The sequence below is a fragment of the Arvicanthis niloticus genome, chromosome 24 (genome assembly GCF_011762505.2).
Source record: "Arvicanthis niloticus isolate mArvNil1 chromosome 24, mArvNil1.pat.X, whole genome shotgun sequence".
NCBI lineage: Eukaryota > Metazoa > Chordata > Mammalia > Rodentia > Muridae > Arvicanthis > Arvicanthis niloticus.
Genome location: NC_133432.1, coordinates 13,278,380 through 13,300,121, shown reverse-complemented (window position 1 = coordinate 13,300,121; position 21,742 = coordinate 13,278,380). Strand labels below are relative to the sequence as shown.

The 21,742-nt window shown below is 40.6% G+C and overlaps 1 protein-coding gene across 2 annotated transcripts in view; it reads left to right on the top strand.

Annotated features, from left to right (window-relative positions):
- The first annotated feature begins 283 nt into the window (after window positions 1-283).
- Atp2a2 (ATPase sarcoplasmic/endoplasmic reticulum Ca2+ transporting 2) overlaps window positions 284-21,742 on the top strand; it is a 47,147-nt gene continuing 25,688 nt past the window's right edge. Inside the window, exons 1-5 of one of the 2 annotated variants that reach the window (XR_013107045.1) lie at window positions 284-553; window positions 1,152-1,169; window positions 1,282-1,364; window positions 10,913-11,017; window positions 13,165-13,303. Coding sequence is in view for 1 of the 2 variants with exons in the window: in XM_076922767.1 (XP_076778882.1) it covers window positions 436-553; window positions 1,152-1,169; window positions 1,282-1,364; window positions 10,913-11,017; window positions 13,165-13,303 (463 nt within the window). In the remaining variant the exon portion in view is untranslated. The remainder of the gene's footprint in view (window positions 554-1,151; window positions 1,170-1,281; window positions 1,365-10,912; window positions 11,018-13,164; window positions 13,304-21,742) is intronic. The other variant, XM_076922767.1, reaches the window with a different exon arrangement.

Sequence of the window (21,742 nt, the reverse complement as noted above, 5' to 3'; positions counted from 1 at the left end):
GAGCTGAGGGGCTTGGGCCGGCGCGCCGCGCAGCTCCTCTCCCGTCGCGTGCCTCGCGGTCCTCCGCACCGAGGGCTCCGCCGAGCGCCCCTCCTCAGCCGCGCCGGCTCTCCTCAGCGCAACGCCGCGGCCTGCGCTGCCTGCGGCCGGCTGGCAGCTGAGGCGACGCACACTTGCGGCGGGGCGGGAGGCTCGCAGCCCCTCGGGCGGGCTCGGCGAGGCCCGGCCGCGTGCGGCGGTTTCTGGGGGAGGGGGCTCGGGTGATTCAGCGCCCGGTCAGGCGGAAGCGGCCGCCGCCGCGGAGGAGGAGAAAAAGGAGGGGACAGCTGTCCGCGCCCGGGCGCCCGCGGTGGCACGAGCCCGCGGCCCGAGTGCGAGGCGGAGGCGAGGAGGCCGCGGGGACGCGAGGCAAGGCCGGCCGGGGCCCCCGCAGCCATGGAGAACGCTCACACAAAGACCGTGGAGGAGGTGCTGGGCCACTTCGGCGTCAACGAGAGCACGGGGCTGAGCCTGGAGCAGGTCAAGAAGCTCAAGGAGAGATGGGGCTCCAACGGTAGGTGCGGGGCGCCGGGGCTGCAGCGGCGCGGCGCGGGCCCGAGCGCCAAGGAAGATGGCTGACCCGGCTCCACCTCGTGGGGCTCGGCTGGGCTAGGCGCCCGACGGCTGCGAGGCCGGGCGGTCCGCGCGCGGGTCCGGGCCATCGCCGACCTCTAGGGGTCTCGAGCCGGTGACCTTCCCGGCGCTCAGCAAGCGAGGAGTGGGGGAGGAGGGAGGAGGCTCCTGCGGCTGGGCAGAGTCCCCCGCGGATTTACGAGGCGTCGATGTTGTTGAGAAACCCTCCGACCGTTTCTTGGACTCCCCAAAGTTGCACATCTGGCAGAAGTGATGACCCAGCTGAAATGACTGCATGGTTCTGGAGGCCCGAGAGAGCTTACGAGCCGTTCCGAGGCCATTGATTACCAGGGCTGCATAAATTTCTCGGGGTATCAAAGTGGAGAGAGATCGTTGGAGGTTCATATACCTATATCTGCCTTTCGGGCAACGATGGTGGTGAATTTAGCAGTTTTTATAAAAGGGCTAATAAAACGTCTTCATTTTTTTTCTCTCTGGTTTCCTCCTGACACGTTGCCTGTCGAATTTTGGCATTCTAGAATTACCGGCTGAAGAAGGTAAGTAATATTAACCTGTTATTTTGGAGAGATAAAGTGTGTGCAGCCTCGGACTGATTGATGTGGACAATTGAAACAAATGTTATTTTTTTTTTTTCTTCTTTTCTAACAGGAAAAACCTTGCTGGAACTTGTGATTGAGCAGTTTGAAGACTTACTAGTTAGAATTTTATTGCTGGCAGCATGTATATCTTTTGTAAGTATTTAAGAAATTATTTTGCCTACCCCCTAAATGTTGAAAGTATTTCGTTCGTACACCAGAAAATAAATAATGGCCATTAAGTTTCCTTGTTTACAACTAATAAATAAAATAACCCAAGAATTAGAGGAAAAAAATGCTAGAAGCTATTTTGTTTAGGTAATAGACGTTTTTACAGTGCAGTGCAAAATGGCCCCTGACTCTGTAGGGTCTCTGAAATTGTTGTGCCCTACCAGTTTTCAGTATTAGAAAGTTTCTCATTGCAAGGCCTTTTTCTGTTGGGGTTCTTCCATTTGTTATCATGTCAGATCACACTAAGATGATGTTGGGCACTTTGTAAATAGACCATACAAAAGGAATATTCCAGTTGGTTTGCCTTCCTGGTAGTGGCAAGGTGACAGTTGTTCCTGACAGTGACAAGAATGATGACGGCAGTGATGGCACCATTGTTGACCAAATTTGGTCACTGACCTTTAGGGTGGCATCCAACCTGGACCCCTGTCTTGAGTGATTCCTAGACTGAGAGGACAAAGTTCAGTATTCTTGGTTCTAAATACTAAAGAGGGAGTGCAGGTAGAGGTGGGGTTTCTGTTTGGTTTTTTTTGTTTGTTTGTTTGTTTTGTTTTTCTTTCTTGTTCTGTATGTGCTTGAGCCACTGTGGTTGCTAAGAAACTAGTGAAATGCAGAGACCTGCCTAAGAAGAACTAATAGAGGTGGCAAGGGTATTTCTAGGTTATTAACAGTTTACAGTATTTTTTTTCCTGGGCGGTGGGTTTTAGTTTTTTTTTAAATGGTGATAGTGGTATGTAGATGTTTTTAATCTTCATAACACACACCAATTTTTGTTCTTAGAACATTGTATTCTTACACTGTGGTAGGAAGTGAAAATCATACAGTACTTGTTTTAGGTTTCACAAAACTCATAACTGTATGGTGTCAATTATGTATTCATGCAAAAGTCTGACCCAGGGGTTCTGTGATCATGGCCTCTATGAAAACATTAGCATAGAGGATTGTTTAGAGAACTACTGAGTTCAGGTAAAGGAAAGATTAATTTTTAGCTATCTTTAAAATAAATATTGGTGGCAAAGGTGACCTTTAGGGGCAATTGTGTACATGAATTTTGTCCTGAAACTTTAGTTTGTCATGGTATCTAAGTGTTTCGTGGCCATTTCTAGTTCAGTTCTTAAGAATCTTACCTGTGGTTTTCATAGAATAAAATTTAGACTCCCATAGCAAACCATTCATTCAGCATACTACTGAGTCATTTACTCTGTACTTCTTACATATAATGTCTTTATGATTAATTTTTTTTAAAGTTTTGTCCAATAAGTGATTGTTTCATTCGTAAACAAGGTAAATGGAGTTGATTATAGTTTGAGCGTGTTGCCATGTGCTAAAATAAATTATATATTTGAGGATTGTTTAAGGTTTGTATTTATGCAGCCTGCATAATTCTGGAAGGCTCTGCTTTGGCAGTTAAATGCTGGCATTCACTAAGGTCCATCAAGGACTTAGAATTAGAAATTAACTAGCTGATCTATAAAAGCTGTAGGCAAATGCATTCTTACTGGTTCCTTTCATATTATGTGAAGCAGTTTCAGAAATAGGCCAAGTGAGCAAGTGAAGTATGCCAAGTTACTTGCTGTTAGATTTCAGAGGGATTCAAATTGTGAGAGGATAGTTTGACTTTTTATCAAGCAGAATTAATGATACAGATATATTTTACTTTGGAGTAATGAAGGATTTATTATTTCTAATAATTTTCCAATTTCAAGTGCTTAACATTTTTTTTTTTTTTTTTGTGATAGAAGACATTGCCTGTTGGTGCTATGTTGGTAGTTGAAATGCATTCATTTTCAATAATTACATGAAATTCTTGTTCAGAAGTAAAGTGTTGCATTTTTATGATACGAGTTGTTAAATGGCTAAAGAATACATGTTTAGGAAGTGCTTTCTATAGAATTCATTTAATTTGCTTTGGTTTATTTGATCAACATTGTGGATAAAGATACTCTTCAGAGGCTGCTCTAACTGTACTAGCTGTGACTTTTAGTGCTTAAGTCTATAGTAAAACCTTTAAAAATAAACCCCAAGGTTGCTTTATTTCAAAAGAAAAAGTTCAGGAAGCTGAGGTATCAGTAAAGCCTGGGCTTTAGTATATCTCAAAAGCTACTAAAATGGAAAAAAGAAAAAGTGTGCTCTAGAAGATGGGTTTTGTTGATGTTCTTCATGGAGGGTTGATAGTGCTATATGGTACTTGATCTGTTCTTATTTCTTTTTATTTCTGTTAACTGCCTATATATATATATATATATATATATATATATATATATATATATATGTATATGTATGTGCAATGTACGTGTATACTTGTTCAGGACTGTGGGTGTTCTTGTGTGTGAATGTGTGGCAGAGGCCAGACATTGACATCAGGCGCCTTGCTTAATAATTCTCACCTTACATTCTGAGGCAGGGTTGCTGGATTAAACCCAGAGCTCACTGATTCAGCTAGTTTAGGTAGCCAACTTGCCTCTGCCTCCTGAATGCTGTGATTACAGCCAGGCTCCCATGACTTGCTGGCCTTTATGCGAATACCTGAGGTCTAAACTCAGGGCCTTAAGCTTCAGTTGTAAACACTGCCCGCCTAGCCATCGTTCAGTTCCTTTTGTTTTGTTTTTGTGTTTGTTTTTTGAGACAGGGTTTCTCTGTGTAGTCTTGGCTGTCCTTGAACTCACTCTGTAGACTAGACTGATTGTCTCTGCTTCCCAAGTACTGGGATTAAAGGCATGTGCCACCAGCATCTTACTATATCTTAGACTGGTCTTAAGTTCACTATGTACAGCCCAGTCTTACTCCATCTCTCTTGCCTTACTTAGCCTCTTAGACACCAAGATTACAGGCTTGTGCCACCAGCTTCAGCTTATCATTTTCATAGCTTCCAAATAGGAACACTGACTTATTTGTGGTAGTCAGTATACTCTTACTGGCATAGAAAATCACAGTCGAGCCGGGCGGTGGTGGCGGCGCATGCCTTTAATCCCAGCACTTGGGGAGGCAGAGGCAGGCGGATTTCTGAGTTCGAGGCCAGCCTGGTCTACAGAGTGAATTCCAGGACAGCCAGGGCTACACAGAGAAACCCTGTCTTGGGGGGGAAAAAAAAATCACGGTCGAATACTCAGGTTCTTTTGTAGAAGTGAATAGGCAGTTCTCATAAATCATCAGATTCTCCTCAGGTTAGAAAGATATTAATGATTTATTTCAAATATCAGATTAGTAAACCGTTAACCACAGTTAATGTTTTGCTCTGGCCAAGGGAAAAAAAAAATGAAACCGCATTAATGTTTTACACTGTGGCCCATGGAGACAGTTTAATTTTTAGTATCCACCAAAATTGTTTCTTTTAAAAAGGTCAATTCAAATATGGTAGTACATGCCTGTAATTTTAATTAGTGTTTGGTAGCTAAGTAGGTGGGTTAGGAGTTCACTGTATACCATCCTTGGGTATACAGTGAGTTTGAGGTCTACCTGCTGGTATATAACACTGTTTCTGCAAATTGCATCTCTCTTTGCACATGGGTTAATTTGACACCATTCACTTTTTTTTTTTTTTTTTTTTTTTTTTTTTTTTTTTTTTTTTTTTTTGGTTTTTCAAGACAGGGTTTCTCTGTATAGCCTTGACTGTCCTGGAACTCACTCTGTAGACCAGGCTAGCCTGGAACTCAGAAATCCGCCTGCCTCTGCCTCCCAAGTGCTGGGATTAAAGGTGTGGGCCACCACCGCCCGGCCACCATTCACTATTTTTGTTTCATGGGGGTCTGTTGCCTTGAATGGTACTTTTGAGAAAGTAAAGCAAAGGGGCTGTGATAAAGGGGTTGGTATAGGGAAGAGGAGTGTGGGCCTCAGTGGGTGGTTGTGTAAAATCACAAGATTACCTTTGAGTAAGATCTGAAGGAGAGGTGAGTGTCATTTAGGGCTGTGTTGGTATTAGCTGATCCCTCTTCACAATAGTGTTACCAATGATGAAAATCTGCATGAGTTTCTTTACTCGTTGCCCCAATTCCTGTTTTATACACTACTTAGATTGAGTCTAAAATACTTTTTTGTTGTACCTATGAGGCAGGGTCTGTCTTTGTAGTTCTGGCTATCCTGGAGACCAGAACTATATAGATAGACTATGCAGGCCTTGAACTCAAGAGATCCTCTTGCTACTACTGGGTCGTCTGTATCTTCAGTATCTTAAATATAGAAATGAATTTGTTTCTGGGATTTTGAGACATTGATAAAATATGCTATCTAGTTTTACTTTGCTGGTTTCAATGATCTTCAAGAAGCGTTTGATAGCATATTTTATGGTGATTGAAATTTTAAAGTTTTCTGAAAATACAATTTAAAAGGTGGCTTAAAGAGGAAACATTAATGTTTTCCTCACTTTCCTACTATAGGGATATACTCCAGGGCTGCGATCTCTTGCCCTAGCCTCTTGTGTGCTGGGATCATAGGTGTGTATTGCCAGTGCTTAGCTCTTTGAAGTGTTTTACAGAAGAAAATGAATTCTAATTCATTCATGTTAGGTTTTTTGGTTTTGATGATTGAACTGAAGGAATTTTTGTTTGTCACCCAAGATCTTAGCAAATCATTTATTGATAATCTTTTGTGGTGGTTTTGTAAAGTGTTTTGTTTTTTTTTGTTTTTTTTTTTATTTTTTTTGAGACAGAGTGTCTCTGCATAACAACCCAGGCTGTCCTGGCTCTGTAGAGGAGACTGGCCTTGAACTTACAGAACTCTGCCTGCTTCTGCCTCCTAAGAGTTGGGATTAAAGGTGCACCACTATGCCTGCCTTCTTATAAAAGTCTTAATGTAAATTTTATTTACTGATTCAAAGGCACAGTGCAAGTTTCTGAAGATACAAGGAAGATGGAAATAGCACTTTTGATTTTTCTTACCCTCAGCAGGTGATGCTGGCATTAAACCTATTCCTCTTACATGCTGTGAAATTACTCTCCCACTAAACTATACTCCCATCTTCTTTGCTTTCTGGGAAGTCTTGAGAGTTCAGCCTTAATTGAGTGTCGATACACTATTTTACTCCCAACACTCAGGAGGCAGAGATGGTGGATGGATATCTGGGAGTTCAAGGTCAACCTGCTCTATATAGGGAGCCAGCTGAAGATACACAGACTCTTGTCTGGAGAAGGAAGGTAGGTAGGTAGGAAGGAAGGTAGGAAGGTAGGAAAGTAGGTAGGTGCCGGGCAGTGGTGGCGCATGCCTTTAATCCTGGCACTTGGGAGGCAAAGGCAGGCGGATTTCTGAGTTCGAGGCCAGCCTGGTCTACAGAGTGAGTTCCAGGACTACACAGAGAAACCCTGTCACCAAAAAAAAAAAAAAAAAAAAAAGGAAGGAAGAAAAAAGCTCAGCCCACAGTCCTGTCATGATGATGACCTTCTCTCCCATGTGTATAGCAGAACATGGCCTTTTTTGTGTTAGAACAAAATTTGCTTTGTTCCTATTAGAAGCTAGTAGTGCCAGCCAGGTTATGTACAACTGTAATACCAGTCTTGAGAAAGGTAATGTAGGAAGACTAGTTCAAGTTGGAGGTCAGCATGTCCAGCAAAAACAGGATTGTTAGGGGGTCTGAAGAGATGGCTTAGTGGTTAAGAGTACTTGCTACACTTGTAGAAGACTTGGATTTAATTCCCACAACCGTCGTCAGGTGACTCAAGCCATCTGTAACTCCAACTCTGGGGTGTCTGGCGCCTTTTTGGATTCTGTGGATACCAGCACACATGATGTGCATGTACATATTCTCAGGCACACACATAAAACTTTAAAAATAAATTTATGGGCATTAGTAGTGCCATAGTGCCATTTCTTGTGAGTTTGGATGGCACCCAAGACCCTCACATCTTTTAGGAAAGTGCTCTCCCACTGAGTTATACACTAATCCAGAGATTGATCTATTAATGAATGCCAGTAGAAAGATCTCTCCTACACGGCTTCAGCTTAAAGTGTAGTGAGTAGTGACTTGGAATAGGGCTGGCATGTTTGAACCTTTGAACTTACTGCAGGGAAAAGGCGCTGTTACTATAACAAAACAGAGTTTAGAGGGAAGAAGAAACAATGTCTTTGCCTAAAGTTACACTTTGCTCTTTTTCTTTCAGTTAGTGGTGGAGTGTTGGTTACTTTCTTTACTCACAGACTCTCACCTAGGGCTTTGTATTTAGCTCTGTGAGCTCTTGTTTCATTGTTTCCCGGCTTGTCCAGTATCACAAATACTGAGCAGCATCTAGACACTAGAGCATCTTCTGAGTCCTTAGGGATGCAGCTGTAAACAAACAAAGGCCGTATAAAGAGAATCCTTGATGTTGAACCTAGTGTCAAACAATTTTTTTAGACATATTTCCCCTTTTGTGTAAATCTATTTTTTTTAACTTAGGAAAACCCATAATTATAACTAAACTGACCAAACCATAAGAGAACATCTGTTCAGTTTCCTTACACCTTCTCCCCATCAGTCATTTGTCAGGACTGTTTTCCCATCTTTATAACCTGATAGGATTTCTTATCAAGAGAGCAAACCTTGAGACACAATCTGAGCATAGATTTGTTTTTAGCAGTTAAATGTGATTGCTCTTCAATTTGAGGTATAGGATTTGAGTTTCTGGGTTATTATTTTACAATAGGCTTAATCTTTAAGAACTGTTTAGATTATGTGCATATATGTGTGTTTGTGTGACTATATGTTACATGTGTGGGGCCCCTCTGGAGGCAGGAAGAGGATTCCTGATCCCCTGATGATAGAGTTACTGGCAGTTATAAGCTGAACTGGAGCCCTGGAAGAGCAACAAGGAGCTCTTAGCTACTGAGCTGTCTCTTCAGCCTCAGTTTTGTTTTTGTTTTAATAAAGCATTCAAGAAACTGCTATGGGAATCCCCCTTACCCCGTGTACTAGAGACTGGCCCCAGGGTCTGGCATATGTTAAGCAGGGTCTCTAGTCACTGAGCTATCTTGCCAGCTCTGAGTGGATGGTCCTTAAGCTTTAATTAGGTTTGGATGCCATTCTTAGATTTGGCCACTAGTTTCTCACTCAACGATAATTAGTATATCTGTAGAACCTGAGTGTGGGTAGCCTGAGTTTTCTCTTCAATAGGACACATAGAAGGCAAATTTAGTGCACCAGTTAAGTTAGGATTCTTGCATTTGATAAATACTGGTCATGAGAACAGTGCACATCTCTTTGACTGCTAAAGGTTTGTGTTACTCTAGTAATTCTCACACTGCTCACCCTGTCCTTCGACCCAGCTGTTAAGGGATGGTGCCCTAAGTTGTCCCCAGGATTGGCTGCCAAGAAGGAAAGTCAAACCGACTTTAACAAGGTGTGAAGCTTATCTTAGAGTCACTAATGCCTCACTGACCTTTGGGAAAGGCCATAGCCACTTACGAAGTTGAGCAATTTTTCTTCTTTAAGAGCTAATTAAATTTCTTATTCTGATATGTTCTCCTTGGCAAATGTTTGGAAGGCTGTATCAGCAGCTGTGATCCTGCATCTATCAAAATTTATAACTTCCTAGAGAAGTTTTCATTTTGGCAGAGATCCTGGCCTTAATACTGGGAATGCCCTGTTAAAGCTTGTGGTAGTGTTTATCACATTCTGGTTTCCTCCTGCCCTACTTGTCAATGGGAATTGACATGTGTCAGAGCCTGGATACTTTTTTTTTTGTTTTTTTTTCTTTAATACAATTCTTTGCTAGTTCAATGTTATTCCTCTTTAGAGTTTTAATTACCTTTTGGTAATTTGCTATTTGTGGGATTTTTGTTGTTGTTGTTGTTTTTGGTTTTTGGTTTTTTAAGACAGGGTTTCTCTGTGTAACCCTGGCTGTCCTGGAACTCACTCTGTAGACCAAGAAAATCCACCTGCCTCTGCCTCCACCTCCCAAGTGCTAGGATTAAAGGCGTGAGCCACCACTGCCTGGCTTGTATTGTTTAAAAACCTTATTCAGAATAAATACTATATGGACTCAATTTTATTAATTTTACTTATAACACAGGATTTTATATGTGTGTGTGTGTGTGTGTGTGTGTATAAAATGTTTACATATACACTTTATGTTTGTTTGGCGACAGGGTCTCTTTATTATGTCCTGGAACTTGCCTTATAGACCAGGCTGGCCTTGAACTCATCCTCCAGCCACTGCCTCCTGAGATCTATGATTAAACAGCTTTTTTTTTGGGGGGGGGGGGGGGCTGGTATACAAAGGTCACATAACTTATGGAATTGGTTCTCTCCTTCCACTTCTATGTGGGCTCCAAGGATTGGATTCAGGTTGTCAAGCTTGTACAGTGTCTTTACCTGATCAGCCATCTTGCTAGCTCCTAGATAATCTTTTAAAGAAAAGGTCTTTATTGTGAAATGCATTCATTTTAAGTAATATAGCCTCCCATCCCCACATGCAAAGCAAAGCCCACCTCCCACATTCAATCATTCAGATGGGCAGGTTTCTGATAAAAATCACCACTGACATTTGTCAGGGCTTGGCCCTGGAAAATGAGAGGAAGCTTGTGTGCATATGTGACATGGACATTGTCATATGGAGGTCAAAGGACAACTTTCAGGAGTCCGTGAGTTTGAGGATTGAACTCAGATCATCAGACTTGCATAGCAAGTGCTTTTACCCATTCTTCCATCTCATTTTCCCTCCTGGTTAACTTTTAACTCATTTAATCAGCAATTCTCACCTGTGGTCATGACCTCTTTGGGGGGGGGTGGGTTGAATGACCCTTTCACAGGGGTCATCTAAGACCATCAGAAAACACAGGTATTTATGTTACAATTCATAACAGAAGTAAAATTACAGTTACAGAGTAGCAATGAAAATAATGTTATGGTTGAGGGTCACCACAGTATGAGGAACTGTATTAAAGGGTCACAGCATTAGGAAGGTTGACAACCAACCACTGCCTTAGATTCTTAATAACTGTGTTCTCTTTATCATTTTCATAGTATCTTGGCTATTATAGTTGGTTGGGGTAAGGATGTTGCCTCAAGTTGGCAATCATTCTGTCTTGCCCTCCTAGCATAGATTAAGTCAGGTAGGGTTTTGTTTAAAAAAGGGGGGGGGAGGGTTGTGTGTGTGTGTGATGTGAACATTAAATCAGTGTGGGTATAGGTGTTTACCTGTTCACCTTTTATTGTAATAAAATCAGGATTTTTAAGTTTTATTTGAAATATTTATCTATGAAGTGAATGAGGTTTTTTTTTTTTTACAAAAACAAACAAATAAAACCCCATTATTTGTGCTCTGGAGTACCATAAAGGAAAAACCTAACTCTTAATAAGAATTGTTAAGTAATCTTAACTCAGGTAAGAAAAGGATATAAATCAATTGTTTCTGTTAGTACATTTTGCCTTATTTTTAAGATGTAAAAACAAGGGATTTTTTTCTATAATAACTTCCATAATGTGAACTCTTTTTATTATGAAAGTAGCTAAGTCTAAAAGCACATAAGCAGGTCTAACTGGTGCCTTTTTTTTTTTTTTTTTAAAGGTTTTGGCTTGGTTCGAAGAAGGTGAAGAAACGATTACAGCCTTTGTAGAACCTTTTGTAATTCTGCTTATATTGGTAGCCAATGCAATTGTGGGTGTATGGCAGGTAAGCAAAAATCTCTGCAGCAGTGTTAAGTGTTACATTGTATTAATCTGGTCATTTTTCTAAACATTAGTTTAGCTTTTTTTTTTTTTTTTTTTTTTTTTTAAGATTTATGTATGTGAGTACACTGTAGGTGTCTTCAGACACACCAGAAGAGGGCATCGGATCCCATTACAGATGGTCATGAGCCACCATGTGGTTGCTGGGAATTGAACTCAGGGCCTCTGGAAGATCAGTCAGCTCTCTTAACTGCCGAGCCATCTCTCCAGCCCATTGTTTTGTTTTTTTAAGACAAGGTCTATTTACGTAGCCCTTGCTGTCCTGGAACTATCTATAGACCAAGGTAGCCTGGAATTGACAGAGAAGCCAGGTGTTGGGAGGCAGAGACTGGTGATCTCTGTGAGTTTGAGACCAGCTTGGTCTACAGAACAAGTTCCAGGACAGCCAGAGCTACACTGAGAAACCCTGTTGTCTCAAAAGGGTGTGTGATGTATGTGTGTGTGTGTTGTGTGTGTGTGTAGGGGAGTAGGGAGTTGAACAAAAAAGAAGAATGAATGTGGGTGAGAAGCTGGGGTAGCACTGAAGAGTTTGAGGCAGGATCTTTTGAGACTAGACTGGGCAACAATAGGAAGACCCCATTTTCAAAAAATAAAGTTGATCATGGAAAGCTACAGAAAGCCAATGAATGGGAAATCCATAATCTGTTTTTATAGTTCATGATGATTTGGAGGACAAACTTGATGAAAATGTCTTTTATTTTTCTTAGATTGCAGAGTAGGGAGGAGGTTATAAGAATTCTTAGAACCTAAATTGTTTTCAATTTCTCTGTATTACACAGGCTTTGCCTACACACAAGCTGAAAGCTTATTTACTATAGAACAGAAATTGTGTCTTTCAAAATTGCTCTACAGGGATCTACCTCAAAATGTCAATATGTTTGGCCTTTTGCTTAGAGTTTGACAAGACATTTAGACTAATGTTTCACATTCATTTTCAAGTTGGTTCCCCACCCCCACCTGCCTCCCCTGTTTCAGGTTTTTGGTGTTCTTTTAGAACTGAAGTAGAAATGCTTGACATTCTTTGGTTGATCTTTTTTTTAAATATTTATGTATTTTTGGTAATAGCATTTTAGCCCAGGTTAGCTGCAAACTCAAGAAAGACCCTTCTGTGTCAGTCTTCCTGGTATTTGGCATTACAGGGGATCAATCACTGGGCACTCAGATTACTATCAGGCATACTTCACAAGCAGTCCTGGGGTGGGTGACTTGTCTGTAACTTCAGCTCTCAGGAGGGGCGGGCAGAAAGAGCATTTTGCTGGCCTCTGTTATAATACCTCTACCCCATTTCCTCCCATGTTACAAACTTTGAGGCAGGATGGTGGCTAGGCATATCTGTGTCATCAGAGTGTTTGTTAGGTTTTTTTTTTTGTTGTTGTTGTTGGGTTTTTTTGGTTCTTAAGTACAGGGTTTCTCTATGTAGTCCTGGCAGTCCTGAAACTCACTCTGTAGATACTGCTTCAAACTCTAATGTGTTGTTTTGTTTTTGAGGAAGTAGCTCATAATGTAGCCCAGGGTGGCCTCCAACCCACAATTCTCCTCCCTGCTTCAAACTCCAAACAGCAAGGACTACAGGTTTGCATTGCCACATCATATCTATTTTATTTTTGAGACAGGGCCTCACTAGATAATTCTGGTAGGCTAGAACTCACAAAGGGCCAATTGCCTCTGCCTCCTATACTGGGTTAAATGAAAGGTGTGTATCACCTTGTTTAGCCTAGCTTTTTACTGTATAAATAAGTTTGTAAATGTTTATATATTAAAATGCCAATTGTTGGGGCTAAGAGATGGCTCAGTAGTTAGAGCGCACTGGCTGCTCTTCCAGAGGTCCTGAGTTCTATTCCCAGCACCTATGTGGGTGACTCACAACCATCTCTACTGGATTCCAGTGCCCTCTTCTGGTATCTGTGAAGACAGAGCACTTATATATAAAATAAATAAATATTTTTTTTTAAAGAAACCAAAATGCCAATTGTTTAGTGCAGGTGTCACTAATATGCTTTTTAATATTAAGCTTGTGAGTTTTAATTTCTAATCTAGAAATATTTAAACCAAGCAGGCTGGTTTACCATACTTGGATTTTCTTTATTACAGGAAAGAAATGCTGAGAATGCGATAGAAGCTCTTAAGGAGTATGAGCCTGAGATGGGCAAGGTGTACCGGCAGGACAGGAAGAGCGTGCAGCGGATTAAAGCGAAGGACATAGTGCCTGGGGATATTGTGGAAATCGCGGGTGAGTTAGTTCATTTTTATTTATTCCTAGATTATATATGTAAGGTTCTTTCTTCGAGGTTCAGAATTATATTTAGCTTTTTGTGTTTAAAGATTATTGTTTTGTTTTTTAATTTTATGCATACGGATTATGGTAATTTTATGCATATGGGTAATTTTATGCATATGGGTTATTTCCAAGAGGGCATTGGATTCCTTGGAACTGGAGTAAACTGACATGTGGGTGCTGGGATTTGAACTTTGGTCTACCTGAAGAGCAGTCAGTGTTCTTATCAACTGAGCCATCTCTCTAGCCCTGTTTTTTCATAATTTAAAATTAAAATTTTATAACAAGCAAGTCATTTCTCCTCCCCACCTTCCTACTCTGTATCCCTCCCTCCCTCCCTCCTCCGTCCCCCCTCTTAATTTTATTTGTTCCTTTTTTTCATGTGCGTGGTCTGCATGTTTGTCTGTGTGAGGGAGTTGTGGATCCACTGAAATTTTATAGATGTTGTGAGCTGCCATGTAGGTGCTGGGAATTGAACCCTGGTTCTAGAAAAGCAACCAGTGCCCTTAACCACTGAGCAATCTCCCTAGCTGCCTCCATTTTCTTTATATATATGTGTATATATTGTTGGGCTTTTTTTGCTGTTGTTTGTTTCATTTGTTTTTGGAGACAGAGTTTTGTGGTAGACCAGGCTGGCCTTGAACTCAGAGAACCACCTGACTCTGCCTCCTGAGTGTTGAGATTAAAGGTATTTTTAATATTTTAAAAAATGGCAAGTTAAATATTCAAAAACCTAAATTAAATATTAAAAAAGTAAAAAAAAGATGAACTCTAAAATTTGAATAAATATAGTTAGCAGTCATTCCCTACATTTCAGGTTATTTTTGTTTGACCTGTTTCTGTTTCATGGGCAGTGCTAACACCCTGCTGGTTAGCACTTCTGCACGTGCAGTATGGAGATCTTGGGCAGCGCTGTGGCCGTGTGCTCATGTGCTTGCTTCTTGGATTTTGATCCAAGCGGTGCAGAACAGAGTGAACTAGTCTTTTCATAGATAGTTTTTAAAAGTTTCTTGTGCTCCTTTCTTTGTAGGCATATCCTAAGTATTCTGTAATGCTGACCAAACATGAAATCACAAGTATGGGGTAGATGCAGCTAACAAACATCTTTATTGTAAAATTTGCTCTGCAGGACAGATCGTAAATGTGTTCGGGAATAGGCACTTAAGTGAATGGGTATTTTGAGAACCATACAAATGTTTGGTTAATAGCCACCAGCCACTCGTAAATGTCCTGTTCACCTTCTCCAGTTGAGGGAAACTAATCACTGTAGTTTCTAAAGTATATCCATGTTAAACATATATATGGTATGTACATAAGTCACATTTCAATTTGTTGGTGGCTCCAGTCACTATTTTTTAGCATCTCAGTGAAACATAGTTGGCAAGCCATACAACCTTCATTCAGGTTTAGCCTGTTCACAGAGTTCTGTAACCATCATTAATCTTCATCTTTTTTAGCAATTGTTCCTTGTCTTCCTTGTCTTCCTTTCACTATTCCCTAACAACAACTTGTTTGGGTTTTTATGGGTTTACTTATTCTAAGATGTTACACACAGTATATAGTGCTTTGATATCCAGACATACAGGTGTATAAAAGTAAAAATAAGTCTTTTTTTAAAAAATTAAATATTAATTATGAGCTAATAACTTTAAGGAGGATTTTGTGGACATTACATATGGCTTATGTAAACCTTTGAACTATCTAGAACACATGAAGTAATATAAAATTGACTTGGCAAACAGTAAGATAACTACTGTCATTCATTATTTCTACATTACTTTTAATACCAGGAAAATATTTCTGATAAATGGGAACAAAAAAGTAGTAAAGCTGTACTTGATCTTCAGTAAGGAACATCAGTTTAAATGTTTAATGTTTAAATGTTCTGTAGTCTGTTCATCTTAAAATGTGTGAATTACGCTATAATAGCAAAAAAGTCTCTGAATTTAGAGTTTGGCAGTGGCTTTGTTGTATGTTCTGGGAGCTTATTTATTCAAGGGCACTGTTTTTGTCATTGTTTGGTAGCGGGGCTGATGATAGTACAGAGTATAAATCTGCTCCTGTCCTGAAGCAGTCTCTGGAATGAGCTCTACCTTAAGGTTATTATGCAAGTGATAAAAATGACACAAAAAATTGCTTTAAACCTTCTGTGAGAAATAGAGTTTATATTTCCTAAAATAAAAACTAATTACTTAGTACTAAGGACAGCATTTTACAGATTTATTCAGTAATAAAGAGGAATAATTCTTAAACTTGACTATTTAAAGAATAGTAATAAGATTTAGTAATATAAGTTAGCCTCACGCGAGGTGGCAGACACCTTTTGTTCCAGCACTTAGGAGGCAGAGGCACAAGGGATCTCTTTGAGGTTGAGGCCAGCCTGGTCTGCATATTGAGTTCCAGGGCAGAGAGAGCTACATATACATAGTAAGATGCTGTCTCAGCCTCACACACACAAATAAAACGTACATACGTGACTTCTAGGCAGCTGAGTACAAGGCCAGGGTATGTAATAGATAACCCAGTTCATTTAAGAACACCAGCATTGTCTTCCTCTGCCTCACATGGGACAGGAAATTGACCTCTACAGAATTAAGCAGTGAATTGAAGTTCTTTGAGATAGTTTCCTATAGCGCAGGCTAGTCATGACTTCATGAATTACGTAATTCAAGCCTTGAACTCCAGGTGCTGAGATAGAGGTATATACTGACATTCCTATCTCTGCATAGATTCTAAGGAGCTTTGTGAATATAAAATATATCTAAGTTGGATAGTTGAGACCATGATAGTAAACACTATCCAACCCACAACCGCCTGGTTGGGGGGTTTTTTTTTGTTTGTTTGTGTGTGTGTGTTTGTGGTGGTTTTTTTTTTTTTTTGTTTTTTGTTTTTTTTTTTTTTTTTTTAATTTCTTTTAGGAAGCTGTCAAAGTTGAGCAGCCTAGCTTTGCATATTTAACAAACACCTAATCTTATGAGCTCACCAACCATGAGAGCACAGAGCAAGGCTGGACATGGGATTTTTAAGCTTTGGCTTTTGTTTTGGTATAGGTCCTTATTGTATAGCCCAGGCTAGGTTTGAACTCAAGATCCTCTGCCTGCCTCAGCCTCCTAAATACTAGAATTACATATGTGTGTGACTATGCCAAATTGACAGGCTTTTGTGGGGTTTTTTGGACAGGAGGGGGCAGGGTTATAAAACCAGCCGGTATTTTGAGCTTTGTGTCATTCACAGCAAAACCTTTTTCCTTCTTTTTTTAAAACAATCACTTAAAAAGTATAAAAATAACATCTCATCTCTGCAATCCAAGCACTTAGTTTACTACTAGTTTAGGGGAGGGGGGTGTTAATTTTTTTGTTGTTTGCTTTTCCAGACAAGGGGTCTCTGCATAGACCTGGCTGTCCTGGAACTCTGTTGATGGGACTGGCCTGTGAACTCACAGGTGCCTCTGCCCCCAAGTTCTGGGATTAAAGGCATACACTACCGTGTCCCACCTGTTGTTTATTTTGCATTATGGGTGTTTTGTCTGCCTATAGGTGCCTGCAGAAGCCAGAAGAATACATTGGATCCCTTGAGACTGGAATAACAGATGGTTGTGAGCCTCTATATGGGTACTAGGGATTGAACGTGGGTCCTGTGGAAGAGGAGTCAGTGTTCTTAACCTCTTGAGCCAGAGTTAGGCATCTCTCCAGCCCTGTTTTTAAATACAAAAACAAAAGCTATTTGGTTGTTTTTGTTTAGAGCAAAACCTAACTTTATGATTGATTATTTAAGTCTGAAGTGGAGCTGGATAGTTTCTTCATTTCTAAAAGTTCCTAAGAGTCTGTCCCAGGATGCTATTTGGTTTTAAAAATTGTAGTGTGGGGAGCTAGAGAGATGGCAGTTAAGAATGACTACAGCTGGGCCGGGCGGTGGTGGCGCACGCCTTTAATCCCAGCACTTGGGAGGCAGAGGCAGGCGGATTTCTGAGTTCGAGGCCAGCCTGGTCTACAGAGTGAGTTCCAGGACAGCCAGGGCTACACAGAGAAACCCTGTCTCAAAAACAAAACAAACAAACAAAAAAAGAATGACTACAGCTTTTGCAGAATATCAGAGTTCAGTTCACAACTTCAGTTCCATAAAATTCCTCTGGCCTTTGTGGATGTATACCTGCATGTACATAGTGCATATAAATTCAGACAGGCATATATATGGGCACACACAGAGAAACACAAAAAATGCAAGAAAAATTAGTTTTCCAAGATGAGATTCACTATTTTGCCCTGGTAGGCATGGAACTCAGATTATCTTCCTCTTCTAGAGTGAAACTGTGTTCTGTCACGCAGATCACATTAACATTCTAAGTATAGTTTAAACAGTAATTATTATTTTCTTAAAGCAATTTACAGTTGAGCAATTTAATGAGATACTAGTTTTTTTTCTTTACAGAAGTTGAGATTTAATTCTTTGTGCGCGCACGCACACACACACACACATATATGTATACACACATATATACACACACACACACCTCTCATATACCCCAAGAGGGTCTTTGGTCCACCATGTAGGTGCTGAGATTTGAACTCAGGATCTCTGAAGGAGGAAACTAGTGTTCTTAATCTCTAAGCCATCTTTCCAACACATAGGTTTTTATGTGTTTATAATTGTCATACTGGACCAGAGAGATGGCGCATTGCATAAAGCACTTGCTATGCGAGGATGAGAACAGGAGTTAGCACATAAAGCACCCACATAAAACATGAGAATGCATGGTCTCTCTCCTAATCCTGTTGTCCCAGCAAAAGGAAAAGTGGGGAATGGTTGAGGACGATATCTGGTGTAACCTCGGGCCTCCACACACATATATGCCCTGTCCCCTCAATTGTTTAAAAGTCAAAGTTATATTAAAGAGAAAAGAAGCAAGAGAAATGAAGCAAGAGAAGTGTTGGGCGTATTTGTTTTCCTTTGGCTTTTACCCTCTCTGAAGTTGTTTCATAGTGAGGGATGTGGGAGAACAGCTACCTATCAGTAAAGGTCTGGGCATCTCGAGTCAGGTAACACTAGAAATAATAGTGTTGGTTGTTCTAAAAATCAAGTCCTAAATTCTTCATGTTAACTTGTACGTTAAGAAAAGCAAGGACTGGAGGTGAGCTCGGCAGTTACGAGAAGGTACTGCTCTTGAAAAGGCCCATGATAAATCCTAGCACCAGCCCTCGGGTGCCTCACAACCGCCTGTAACTTCAGCTCCAGGAAGATCCCACAAAGCAACCTCAGAGCAGGTACTCCCAGTTAGAAGCACTGGCTGCTTTTGCAGAAGACCCAGGTTCATTCCCCAATAGCCACATGATGGCTCAGGAAAATGTAACTCCAGTTCAAGGGGTTCTGACACCCAGTTCCAGGGGATCCAACACCTCTTGGCCTCTACAGACAGACACACATGAGGCACACACAAATACTGGCAGAAACCACCCATACACATAAAATAAATATGAATCTCTTTTGAAAGGGTAAAATACTTTTAAAAAATGAGTGTAGATATATATTAAGCAGGGTGTTTTGAGGTCAAGACCCTTTAGCACTATGAAGATAGGTCATAGACACTGAGAGGTGAAGGACTACGGGAGGTTCCCCCAACCCCACGCCCCTCAGACCATGACAGACCAGTTGATCTTGCAGCTTGACCTGATTACATGGGGCTGGCACTTCCTGATTTCCTGTAATCACTCCTCCCCACTGCATGACTCAGTAGTAGTCAGTGTCAGTCTTCTCATTCTTGCCACTGAGATTTAGATTGGGGGGGAGGGGTTGTTTTAAATAAAAAAACACGGGAAAGGGGTTACTTTTTCTAAGATATTGTGACTTGAAAAGTACAGTGTTTAAGCTTTGCTTGTGCTAGAACATTTAGAGGATTGAGATTTGGGAAAGTGGCTAGGATATGAGAATAGAAAGGTAATTCCTGCTTCCATGAGTTAATTTGCCCTCCAGAGTAAAAGATATTCATTACTCAACATTCAGTTTCAGGGCTTTCTGAAGAACTCCGCCTGCTGAGCTTCATGTGCAGCCCATTGAGATAGTGTCTCACTCAGTTGTCTGTGCATGCCTTGAACTTAGAATCCTTCTGCTTCAGCCTCCTGAGTAGGTGTTATTAGCAACCTGTACCACCATGTGTGAGGGTTCATTAATAAACACTTTATTTAGCTTCCTCTAGGTGCCAGGTGTGGGGAGGCAGCAAAACATCATGTCTAGTAAGAAGCTATTGAAATATTTTTATAAAGACATTTCCTATTTGTGTTTTTAAAAGAAACCTCCCTGAAAGCCCTAGTGGGAACAAATATATAGTACTGTAATACTTCATAAAGTCTCTTCCCTGCTCATGCTGATGAGATCTGCAACAGTTCTAATTAAGAAAATAGGGCTTTTTAAAAGTAAAGAATTCCGCCAGGCAATGGTGGCGCACGCCTTTAATCTCAGCACTTGGGAGGCAGAGGCAGGCAGATTTCTGAGTTCGAGGCCAGCCTGGTCTACAGAGTGAGTTCCAGGACAGCCAGGGCTACACAGAGAAGCCCTGTCTCGAAAAACCAAAAAACAAATGAGCAAAAACAAAAAGTAAAGAATTCCATTTTTTTCTGCATAAACAGAAAAGTTAAATATAAATTAGCTTTCAGGAGGCAGGTAGATCTCATGAGTTCGAGGCCGGCCGGGTCTACAGAGCAAATTTCAGGGTAGCTAGCGCTGCACAGTGAAACCCTATCTCAGAAAACAAACAGCAAAAAATTTTATTACAACTTGTTTCAAGAGCCATTTAAACAGTAACATTTATAAGACATTTTCTGATCTTTTTTTCTTTGAAAGGGCTTCTTAAGTATATAGATAGAGAGATAGATAGATAGTGTACACACAGACAAAAAAAGTTTGGTGCTAATGAGTTAGCTCTTTTGGTAAAAGTTTCTGCTGCTAAGGTTGACAACCTAGTAGGATTTCTGGGGCATGGTAGAAAGAAGTGACTTCTATAAGTCGTCATGTGACTTTGAGTAGAAGACTGGCACAGCACACAAGTTAATAATAAAAATGTAATTAAAAGTTAAAAAAAAAATTTTTTTTTAATTCGAGACAGGGTGGAGCCCTGGCTGTCCTGGAACTCACTCTGTAGACCAGGCTGGCCTCGAACTCAGAAATCCCCCTGCCTCTGCCTCCCAAGTGCTGGGATTAAAGGCGTGTACCACCGAACCCAGTTAAAATAAAAATACTTTTTATTTGCCCCCATACTTGTATACTTAAACTATTTTCCTTGCATATATTATTTATGTTTAACAAGTAGAAAAAGATGTTTAAGTATCCTTACTTAAATGTTCCTTATAAGGTAAGGAAAACTTCGATTCATACAAATTATGGCAAAATAATTTTTTAAAACTGACTCTTAACTGTATTCTTGGTAGGCTAACCTTTAAATTGTATTTTTGTTCAGAGTGAAAACCAGTATTGTTCTGGAAAGGAAAGAGCTAAGAATTTTTGGAGCCAAGAACTACATGTGAGCAGTGTCAGGTGTTAGCAAATGGAAGGAGCTTTATAACAGATACTCTCATTCTTCCTGCCTCAGCCCAACGAGAGGGAAAAATGTGGAGGAAAAAACTGCGGAGCTCTCCCTTGGCAAGAGTAAGAAGTTTCCACTACTACGTGCCCTCGGGCGCTGACAAGCCCATTAGGGAACATGACTGGATGTGATCAGCACTGTTGCCTTGCCTGCTTCCCAGGCATAGTCCCGTCTAAAACTCAATGAAGCTTGTGGTGTAAAGGCAATTGTTAGTTTTCCTTTGAAAAATATTCGACAGGTCTTTGATGGATTTTTAACTCCTTAATAGATCTGTTCTGATGTATCAACCAAATAGACCATTAACAAAAGATGTGAAGCAGTCAGTCATAGCGAGTTAGAGGAAGTCTTTCATTAATTGAGCTTCATGAAGTAAAACTCTATTTACTTCCTGGCTTTGGTAAAACAAGGTCATGGGTTGGCCAAGATGATACAAAGGTTCTTTAGCTGAGAGAATGCTAATACTTAGTGGGCTATAAAAACTAACTTGGGCATTCTTCCTTCATGTCTTTCCACAAAGAAACAGTCTTGTAATGGGAGCAGCATAATCATACAACTTTAAGATAGCCACTTTCTAAGTGAAAGCAGTTGGGCGTTCACTCCAGAAGCTAGTATTTCTGGTATGCAAGAAAATGTAAGAGAGTGTTCTAAACCAGCTCTTTTCAGAATCTGAACCTATGATTATGACGATTTCTCCCATATTAGGTTTTGGTTTTTTTGTTGTTGGCTTTTTTTGTAAATGTATTTTCCGTGGGTGGGTGGGTGGGTGGATGGATGGTGTATGTGCATCAGAATGGTTAGAAAACAAGTTAGGAGTTCATTGT